The sequence below is a fragment of the Thunnus thynnus genome, chromosome 21, assembly GCF_963924715.1.
Source record: "Thunnus thynnus chromosome 21, fThuThy2.1, whole genome shotgun sequence".
Lineage (NCBI taxonomy): Eukaryota > Metazoa > Chordata > Actinopteri > Scombriformes > Scombridae > Thunnus > Thunnus thynnus.
Window position 1 is genome coordinate 27325128 of NC_089537.1, and position 10327 is coordinate 27335454.

The 10327-nt window shown below is 41.3% G+C and overlaps 1 protein-coding gene across 1 annotated transcript; it reads right to left on the minus strand.

Moving 5' to 3' along the window:
- Positions 1–1645: 1645 nt before the first annotated feature.
- c1ql3a (complement component 1, q subcomponent-like 3a) lies at positions 1646–6204 on the minus strand. Its single transcript, XM_067578822.1, has 2 exons — positions 3506–6204; positions 1646–1973 (listed from the first exon to the last, which is right to left on the minus strand). The coding sequence occupies exons 1-2, from the start codon at positions 4094–4096 to the stop codon at positions 1716–1718; spliced, it is 849 nt and encodes a 282-aa protein (XP_067434923.1). The 5' UTR covers positions 4097–6204; the 3' UTR covers positions 1646–1715.
- Positions 6205–10327: the final 4123 nt, after the last annotated feature.

Below are 10327 nucleotides of genomic sequence, written 5' to 3' on the forward strand. Positions count from 1 at the left end.
CATAAGACTGACACAACACATCCAGGTCCATTTAAAGTTACTTTCTTGCACTATTAGTTTATATGAAATATGAAACATGAATATACATTTACAGCATGGTGTGACTACTGTTCAGAATACTCTCCTGAACAATAGGCTATGGCCCAAGCAAGACATTTGGAGCTTTCAGATGAAACTAGCTGGCTAAAAACATTAGCAACTGGACTAGCTAGTTAGGCAGCCTGCGTATTGTTACCTGAGCAAATGCATTGTTGCCAGAAGAAGTGGATGTAGACGGTGCCGCTGACTCATCAGTAGTACGGAGATGTGCTCCAGGTGGAAAGCCACAGTACCCACATGGGTTTGCATCTTGTCCAGGCTCATACTTGTCACACACCAAACAGGAAAGACACCTGCCCCTCAAAATTCCATGTTTATCGTTTATTGCGTATCAGATCCTGTGCTTCGCTATGTGAATCCACATTGGCTATGTGGTGCATGCGCACCACAAGGGAAACCGTCTGGGCCTATTATATTCAATAAAGAATATTTAAAAAGTCACCAGTTCTAATTTTATTTTATCAATTCACAATTTCACAATCAACATCTAAACAAAACGTTTCTGAAGAAATAAACCCTTCTCGTGCCTATTCAGTTTAGTTCCACCCACTGTGCGCTGTGAATCACAAGTTAGCGAGAAAAAAACAGACAAGCCGAGTGTAACACCATGGCTAGTGAGGATTATCCATGCGTTTTTCAAGATTAACTTTTAATGAAAAGTTGGAGTTAATCGGCAAAGGAAGACCTTCACCAGAGCTAATTTGGTGCTTAAAACCAAGGCTTTTTTCAACTCCTGGATTTCATTTTCAAGTAACTTTCGTTAATGCGATCATCAAAGGGTACATTTTTAAAAATCTAATAACAGCCGCTGTGCCAACTGATATTATTCTGGCCACTGCTGCCACTGTTGTGTATGCTATGGTTTATTTGGAAAAACAGTCATATGTCATATGCACATGTTGCTAATGTTGACTGTGTGCACGCTGTGGTGTGTGTGTGTGTGTGTGTGTGTGTGTGTGAGTGAGAGAGAGAGGAGCGAGAGAGAGAGATGTGTAGGCTTATTAAATTTTGTTGGTTTTGTGTGGTAGAGGGGTGGCTGTCATGCACCTTTATTCTTCTGAAGTGCACACAGCCTGTGTGATGATGTGATTATTTGTAAGGAGGATTTGCATTTTGCTTAAGAAATTAGCTGTTTGTTTTGGTGATAACTCTCACTCCCTCCGTGCTGTTTGCTCATTACATCGGCTGGACTGGTAGATTGATTTTTATCCTGATGAAGGAAGGGAGGTCAGAAGGCAAAGATTGTGGAGTCATGGTTCGCTATTAATTGTAATGGTAGGAAAAGGTCAGCCTTTGCTTTTTATTTTCTTTTATTTTCTTGCTTTTTTTTCAATGTAAATGTGTTTGAAGGATTTGTTTTTTAAAGCTGTCTGTATCTTGACACAATCATGATCGCTGCACTACAGATAAGTAAATGTTGAAGATTTTAGAAAATAGTTGAAACAAGATATCTGAATTTGATTTTTAAAACTAAATAACAGACAGAATTACTTCTTAAGATGCAAAGATTTTAGAGCATGACTTATTTCAATGAAATAAAGTGAGGTCAAATTTTACAAGTGATTTTAATATGGATGACAAATCAAGGATATGGGTAGTCTCACTGTGTTGATTATTCACACAGAAATGTGTTCTTTTTTCCCTCTGAACATATTTAAAAGTCTCAGCAGTAGTAGTCCTAATTGAAACATGTTTTTCAGCATCTGATTTGTCATGGAGTGCAGTTCTGCTGGTTTAATCCCAGAGATGTTTGCTGTGTTCGCTGCGGTCTGGAGCACTATTACAGTAGCAGGCTGACAGGCAGGAGGGATGTGCTTGGTGGAGCGATGCTGCAACACTGGTTTACCCCACGGATTAGATCTGCTGCTGAAAGCCTGATCACCACAGAGAGAGCAGGACACTGTTATGGAGCAAACACACAGCCAAGGAGACAGGAGGCAGCAAAGGGCCTCCGAAGATCCTCAGTTTTTATTATGATTATTATTGTTATTATTATTACTAATTCTATTTAGTAGTTGTAGCAGTAAGTACATTAAGTACATTTACTTATTTTTCAATTTACTTATTTTTACTCTTTGCACTACAAAAGCAAGTGTCCTCCTTTATATTTGACTGTCTTGTACCATACAGCAAACAATTTGCAGTTGCAGGAATGATCTAGAAACTACCAAGTAACTTTTTCCAGACATTCTGTGGAGGTATTTAAAAAACACTGGTCACTCATTTTCCCTGACTAAATTCACATAACCATGAAAAAATGTTATGTTCAGATATTCAGGTAATATTCCCAGAACTTGTTAACAAAACTGGAATGGAGCTGAAATGCACTTTTATTTAATTTGACCAGACAGGAAACTTGGTAAACCAGAGAGTGACATGTATATTTATGTATGTATTCTTTTATGTACTCATTTTGCTGCAAATATGCAGTAATTATATCAACTCTGATGCACTTCTGCATTTTAAACAAGCCAAAAGTATATGAGTTAGTTACACATCTTAGTACTCAGATCAGCTAAAACATGGCATTATGCATCAATATAATGCATTGATAATTTACTATTCTGGATAATTTGTCCATCATGATTATTGGGTGTAAAAATATGGAGAAATATACATTTTAAACATTGAGATCACGGAGAAATTGCCACTCTTGTTCTGGTTTAGTAAAATATGAAATTAGCCTACCTACAGAAAAAACAGATAAAATTAAGATCATATCAGATGTACACAAGCCCACATGGCTGCTGCAACATTGTTGTCCTGTGGAATGCAGTTAACAGGTCTATTGAAAATGTCAGGGGATCTTTATACTCACAGTGAATTGTCTACATTTTAGACAGCTTTCCTGACCCTTGCTCAGAGTGCTCAGACTTTTTTCCATCCAGCCTCCGTGAGGAGGACAGTAACTACCCATCTACTCTTCAGATTCTGACCTCTGACCTTCTGTCCCATTAAGCCCATCAACATGTAGTCCATAACCAGCATTTGCATCCTGCATTCTTCTCATTCCCCCTTCATGGTAGCTACCAATACCCTGTAACAGACCCTTTTGTCGTTATTTTTGTGTTAGATCATGCTTACACATGTGAACTGCTGCGCTGTGAATGCTTGGCTTGTTTTATTAATGCATGAATAATGAGAGCTGCTGCTGCATGCCTGAACTTTAACTGTAATCAGTAGTTCAGTTTATATCAGATGGTATCTGAAGGATGAGGTGTGTAGGCTTATGCTACAGTAAATGTAGTGTACTCTAACTACAACAAAAATAGGCTAAACGTTTTTTTGTTTTGCTTTGTTTTAAAACAAACACTGTATCTGTCCTCTACAGCCAACCGTTGACAGCTGGGTGGACTGTCAGATTGTGTCGTTAGTGTTATGCTCTTACATGCACAGTTTTTGTTACCTGGTTGTTCTTGCACAGATCAGCCCACATGCTTGTGCCGTCCCCTCCGCGCATCAGGACGTGGTAAGTGAAGAAATAAATCCCGGGGATGGAGCACGTGAACTTCCCGGTGGTCGGATCGTAGTGGTTTCCCAGGTTGGTCACCACGTCATCGAACTTGAGCACCTCATAGCCCTCGTGTTGCTTTTTCAGCCCTGCGTAAAAAGCGATCTTGGGAACGGTGCTGTAGGTGGCCGCACTAATTGCACCGGCAGCTGCGCTGGGTCCCGGCGGTCCTGGTAAACCAGGTCTGCCCTGTTCACCTTTCTCCCCTGGTGGCCCCGCCGGACCGGGCTGTCCTGGCTCACCAGGAGGTCCCCTTGGACCCGCCTTACCCGGGCGACCCGGTTCCCCCTTCGGACCTTGGATAAAAGTGGGTAAAGACTGGACGAGGCTGTTGTCTCGGACTGTGTCCGCCGTGGCGGTGCTGGTGGGAGATTTAGTGCCATAAGGGTCGCACACCATCCTGCAGGTACCGAGCATCTCGTAGTGCGCCGCCGTCCCCGCTGAGTTGACCAGAACTGGGATGAGGATGACCAGAACCAGAACCATAACGACCCCCAGGACCCCCGCCGCTACCAGCCGCTTCCTGCCGACCAGGCGCGTCAGCGCAGGACGATCCTGTTGTCTGCTTTTGGGTGAAATTTTGCTGACTGGAGAGGTAACCCTTGAAAGAAAAAAAAATGTAGCAGAGCTACACTTTGTTGGTTATGTTAATTAACTTTTTAAAGCGGAGCCCCCCTCCCCTTGGCGTCCTCGTCTCTCTCCTATCCACACTTTTTCTGCTGATGCGCTGCTTATTCAAGTCTCTCTGAAAGTTCAGCCTTTGGTGATTTCCACAAGCACTGGATTCAGCATCTCCGAGAGGCTCTTTATTCCAGACTTGGGGTCTGGCCCCTTTTTGACCCAGAGGTCCCGAAGTGGCTGTACGGCAGCTGGACTCTTAATACGGATCAGAACCAGTTAGACCGTATGCCTGATATAGCCTAGAGGCTCAAAGAATCAATAGCGCAGAGACACAGCAGGAGCACAGCAAAGAGAAAGAGAGAGAGAGAAAGAGAGAGAGAGAGAGAGAGAGAGAGAGAGAGAGAGAGAGAGAGAGGATCCCGATGCTCCGTCATACTGAACAGATTACACAATGCCAGAACAACCAACTTAAAAAGGCAATTAATGCCTTAATAAATAAAGACAGTTACTAAATGGTTAGAAGAAAACACATCAGAAGAAAACAGCTTAGCAGGCCTCAGACTTTGATAAATATTGCTTAGGTGAGCTGCTAACGTTAGAAACATCTTAGTCATTAATTGATTGTGCTCATAAAGAAACAGTCATTTGTCTCATGAATCAGGAGGACATAGAGGCAGTGACGGTGATGCCACTAAAATCGAACTACCATCGTCTTCGCTGGCTTCATTAGGCCTCCAAACGTCCACTTATTGAGAGTCCCTGAAAATGAGCTGCGAAGGTAACAAAGGATCATTGGATTGCCACTTCACTCAATATCAGTGCAATGAATGATGAATTGTTATGGAGGGTTTATAGAAGGCAGGAATATGCGAAGAACTGAAACAGTATGACAAAATAATAAAAAGGGGACAGAACTTCACTAGCTTCATACAGTGAGCCCTGCTGAAATCTCTCTGAACAAGTAGGTGAAGTTAAAGTGGTTTAATGCAGTGGTTCCCAGTCCTTCTGACTTTGACGCCTCAAAGGTCCCATATTTCATTGAGCTGTGAGCACTTAAAGCAAGCTAAATCTGATTTCTTTTTATCTAGTGACCTGTTTATAAGATGTCCTAAAAAAATGTCCCGAAAAAATTACAGAGCTGTTTTTGTTAGTCTAACTGTATTTCCAAAAATGCCAAACTATTCCTTTAACAAATAAAGCCTCTGTCACATATGGACACATCTGTAACATTTGCACCTTCTTTGTGGCTTTCAAATATCCAACATTACAGGACGAAAACTGAAATCAGCAATCTTTGCATGATGTTTGGCCTTTGGTTCATGAGAGGGAGAGCTACAGCTCTTTTTCCCCCTCAGCCAGGTGGCACCACTGCTGGAAAACAGCCTTTAACAAGTCCCTCAGGTTTGATATCTTCACTCTTCATTCAGAATTTATATATACATTTTCTGCTACACCCAATTTCCCCTCTAAATGTTCAAATGTAAGTGACAACTCCTTTATAATTTGAACTTTGACAATTACTACAAAGGGAAATCCTTATTTTCATTGTAACAAAGTTACTGTGGAGTTGCTGTAGGAGTTCATTTTGTTTTTGTTATGGATTTCAAAATGTGTTGTTTTTTTAATCCATTTCATTTCATATCAGTATTTTTCCCCCGGACACGTCACTTTTCAATAAAGAAGCTTGTAAGAGCAGCAGGTAGCTGGTTAATTCAGAATTTACTCAGCAGCATTGATTCCAAAGATGTTGCCCAAAGGAAAGACTGTGTGAACAGCATGTCTTTCTCTTTGGTTACTCTTGCTAACAGGATCTAGCAAGTTGCTGCTGATTAAGAAGCTGAAAGGTGATGAGGCGGGGAGTGGAATGGAACAACTCAGAGGAATAGTGACCTTATGAAATAAAGGTGTCATTGGAAAAATGCTACTATTAAATAAATGACTTTAAAAGAGCTTTGTGAAATAAAAAAAAACTACAATACCATATGTTTGTTACCATGAAAATGAGAATAAATTACATTTTTAAAAAATTGTTGGTTCATTATATATTTTACTATATGTCTTTAAATTTCCGTATTTATTTAAAGGAAAGGCCAATAACCAAGTTACCAATTTATTGAACCAATTCCATCATCAGGCAAAATAGCATGAAGACCCAAGGAAAGACCCCAGCCTACCACCCAAAGAAGAGCATTTGTACCTGTTTCAACTGATCTGGCAGAGCTACAGAGAGAAGTGCTACTGCTGCAGAAGAAAAAAACAGAGCTTGAAATTTCCAAATCAGAAATGGAAAAGAATAATCTGATTTTAAAACACATACTACTACAACACAGTAGTTGAAGAATGCAAAGCACAGTGAACAAACATTTATTATTGATTCTGTCAATGAATTACATTACCTTGGTCTACTTAAATAATTATTTATGTACATTATTTATGTAGACCTACATCTATTGTTAGTTTATTTACCTTGCTTCTCTATTTATTTAGGCCTGTTTTGTTGACCATCTCTGTGTCCCTCAAATCAAATAAACAAAGTAAAATGCAATAAAACAATCAAGTCATATACTCATTTATCAGGTATTAAGTATTTTGTCGAGCACAAGTATGGCCTGAGCCCTAGATTCACAAGTCTGGTCTGGTTTATGTGAAAAAATTGTCCACCAGTATGTCTCGGACAGCATTGCCATCATTTGGTGTATCCTCTTCACCCCCTCTCTCATCACCATCTCTTGGTCCTTGTGGTTCATAGGATGAACATATTAGGCCACGTGACAAGCTAATAATAATATTAATACACAGTGGCATAGTGTGTGGTGACTGGACTTGAGTTATTCTAGGAGAACTACCAAACTTTAAATTAAAAAGACATTTGCCTATTTCTCACAATTTTTACATTTGCCTAGCTCACTAATATCTGTAACAGACGCATGTCTGTGTACAGTGGGAGGGAGACTGGTTGACAGGCCCTCCTGTGTAAGTGTGCGCACAGCAGGCCAGGTGTACATATACATTTGGATGACAGTTCATTTAGGTCAATGCAGGCAAAATGCACAGAATATTACCTTGAAAATGAAACAAAATAAAACATTTTATTCATTAAAGCTGTTCTATTCTCTCACAGTGTTCACAAATCCATAAGTCTGACTTGAAATAAATGTGCTCATCTCTCAAATGCCCTCTTTTCTCCCTATCCCTGTGTGAGACAAACGGTAGCCAATGCTCTGCTTTATCTGTGTGGGGTTTGCAGGATTTCTGAGAGGTGTCACCAACCATGAACGACAGGGATATCCACTATCTCCCAGCAACATACCCCAGTGTCTTCTTGCCTCAAAAATACTACTGATGTTACTCTCAGACAGAATTCGTCATGAGTGACAGAAGTCATGAGTGCTTCAAGGCCACTCAGCAACAACATTTGTGATCTTGGATTGGGATCACATGTTAAATGCACATTGATAGAATAGTTTAAAGAAATTTACAATGTAGCACAAAGTCAAGAGGTTGTGTTATATAGCAAAACAAGCTGGTCAATTCATTTTATTATACTTATGACTACGGACTACGGATGCAAATTAGCTTCAAGCTAACTCCAGTGTAGTGCATCATTTATGCTTAATACTGCACACTGTCCTGTTCAATAAATCAAATCAATTATATTTATTATATAGCGCCAAAATCACAAAAGCAGTTATCTCAAGACACTTTTCACAGGTCGAGACCATACTCTTTAATTTACAGAGACCCAACAGTCCCCCATGAGCAAGCACTTGGCATCAGGGAAAAGAAATTAAACCAAAACCAGAAAATAATGTTTTTTGCTTGTATGTCTAAAAAAATATTTCAGAAGCTGAACATGGCTGAATAGTTTCCTCTGTCCTGTCAAGTTAATAACCACATTTTTAGTTTTGCTGCGCTGCTGGACATAATGGAGCTCAGGATTTATCAGGACAGCTGCTTTACTCAAAACAGTTTCACTGTATGAACGTGGACTGTGTGTGTAACAGCTGACCTTTAAGATGTGTAGAAGAACACATAACATTAATTAACATTAGATCCTGACCAATCCTGTCCACGTGTCAGAGATTTAAATAATCAATAAGTCCCACTGCTGTGCCTCATGCGTGAATGTGCACAGTGTCTTTCATTGGGGAGATATATATAAACTTAGCACAAAAAGTAAGGAAATTTGTGTTTGGTAGATTATTTCTTTGTTGTAACAATGCTTCTTGGCAATACATCTTATACCGTTGGACAGCCTGTTTGTTTCCCTTTTAAATGGTGCCACATTTGTAAGGAACATGCGTTTGTGGGATGAGCAGCAGAGCTGAGTATGTGGGTTGCGCCCATGAAAAATTTGCCAAATCTTCTCTGCCAATGCCTGTGAGCATGGGCCCTGCTACAGTGGTCAGAGGGTGTCTGCTCCAAGAATCGGCATGCTACGTTTGGCTGATCTGTATACGGCCCGTGCGATAGGGCAACTTCAAACTGGTGTTCCACGAAACCAAGTTGCGGCATTATTTGGAGTGAGCCCTAGTACCATCTCCAAAGTGAAGGCCAAGTTCCATATAACGGGGTATGTCAGAGACAGGCCGCGAAGTGGGTGTCCCAAGAAGACGACACCCCAAGAAGACTGTTTCCTCACCCTGTCAGCACTTAGGTACCGTAGGCTGTCTTCTACAGATTTGCAGTCAAGGTTTGCAGGACGATATGGCCGACGGCTCTCTGCCTGGACAATCCAGAATAGACTGCATGCAGCCACTCTGCGGTCTCATAGGGCTGCCAGGAGGCCTGCCATGACTGCCCTTCACCATCAGGCCCGTTTGCACTGGTGTCAGCAACACGTGCACTGGAACCTGAACATGTAGAGGAACATTATGTTCAGCGATGAGACCAGATTCTGCCTACGTCAATTGGATCATAGGGTCAATGTGTGGAGAAGACGCAGAGAACGCTATGCTGATTGCTGCACCGATAGCGTAACATCTTTTGGTGGAGGCAGTGTGATGGTGTGGGGCGGCATCTCCCTCACGGGAAAAACAAGGCTTGTCATCATTGGAGGCAATCTCAATGCAGAGAGATATCAAGATGAGATTCTGCAACCAGTGGCAATCCCATATCTCCACAGTCTGAGACCAAACTATCCTCCAAGATGACAACGCTCGCCCCCACAGAGCAGGGTTTATTAGAGGCTACCTCCAGAGTTTGGGAGTGGAGAGGATGGAATGGCCTGCAAGCAGTCCTGACCTCAACCCCAGTGAACACTTGTGGGATCAGCTTGGGCGTGCTGGTCATGCCAGAGTGACCAACACAACCACGTTGGCTGACTTGCGACAAATGCTGGTTGAAGAATGGGATGCCATCCCACAGCAGTGTGTGACCAGGCTGGTGACCAGCATGAGGAGGAGGTGCCAGGCTGTTGTGGCTGTGAGTGGTTCTTCCACACTTCTACACCTGTTTGTTAAAAGAATAAATTGTTAAATTGCCAATATGTCTTGTTTCTTCAAAGTTCAATCATCCAATCCACCAAACACCAAACAAGAGTCAATGGCAGAATAAGCTGTTTGGCATTGGCAGAGAAGATTTGGCAAATTTTTCATGGGCGCAACCCACATACTCAGCTCTGCTGCTCATCCAACAAATGCATGTTCCTTACAAATGTGGCACCATTTAAAAGGGAAATAAACAGGCTTCCCAACAGTATAGGATTTATTGCCAAGAAGCACTGTTACAACAAAGAAATAATCTACCAAACACAAATTTCCTTACTTTTTGTGCTAAGTTTTTATATATATATATATGTTCCGACACGGTGCTAGAGCAAATCAGTAGGACAGACATTTGATTTTCATGAGGGAGCATGCATTATATATTTGTTTGTCCTATTATCAAACAAGTTGAACACAGCTTTGGACGGAGGGTACACAGACCCCCGGTCCTCCTGCCAGTAAAAAAACAAACAAATTTGGTCTTAAACGGAAATGTCAAACAAGTTGAACACTGGTCCTCCCGCTGGTCAAAAACGAACGAATGTGGTCTTTGGGTGCAGGTATCATCTGATAATTCGTAATTCATTTGTAATTCAAAAACCAAAAAACG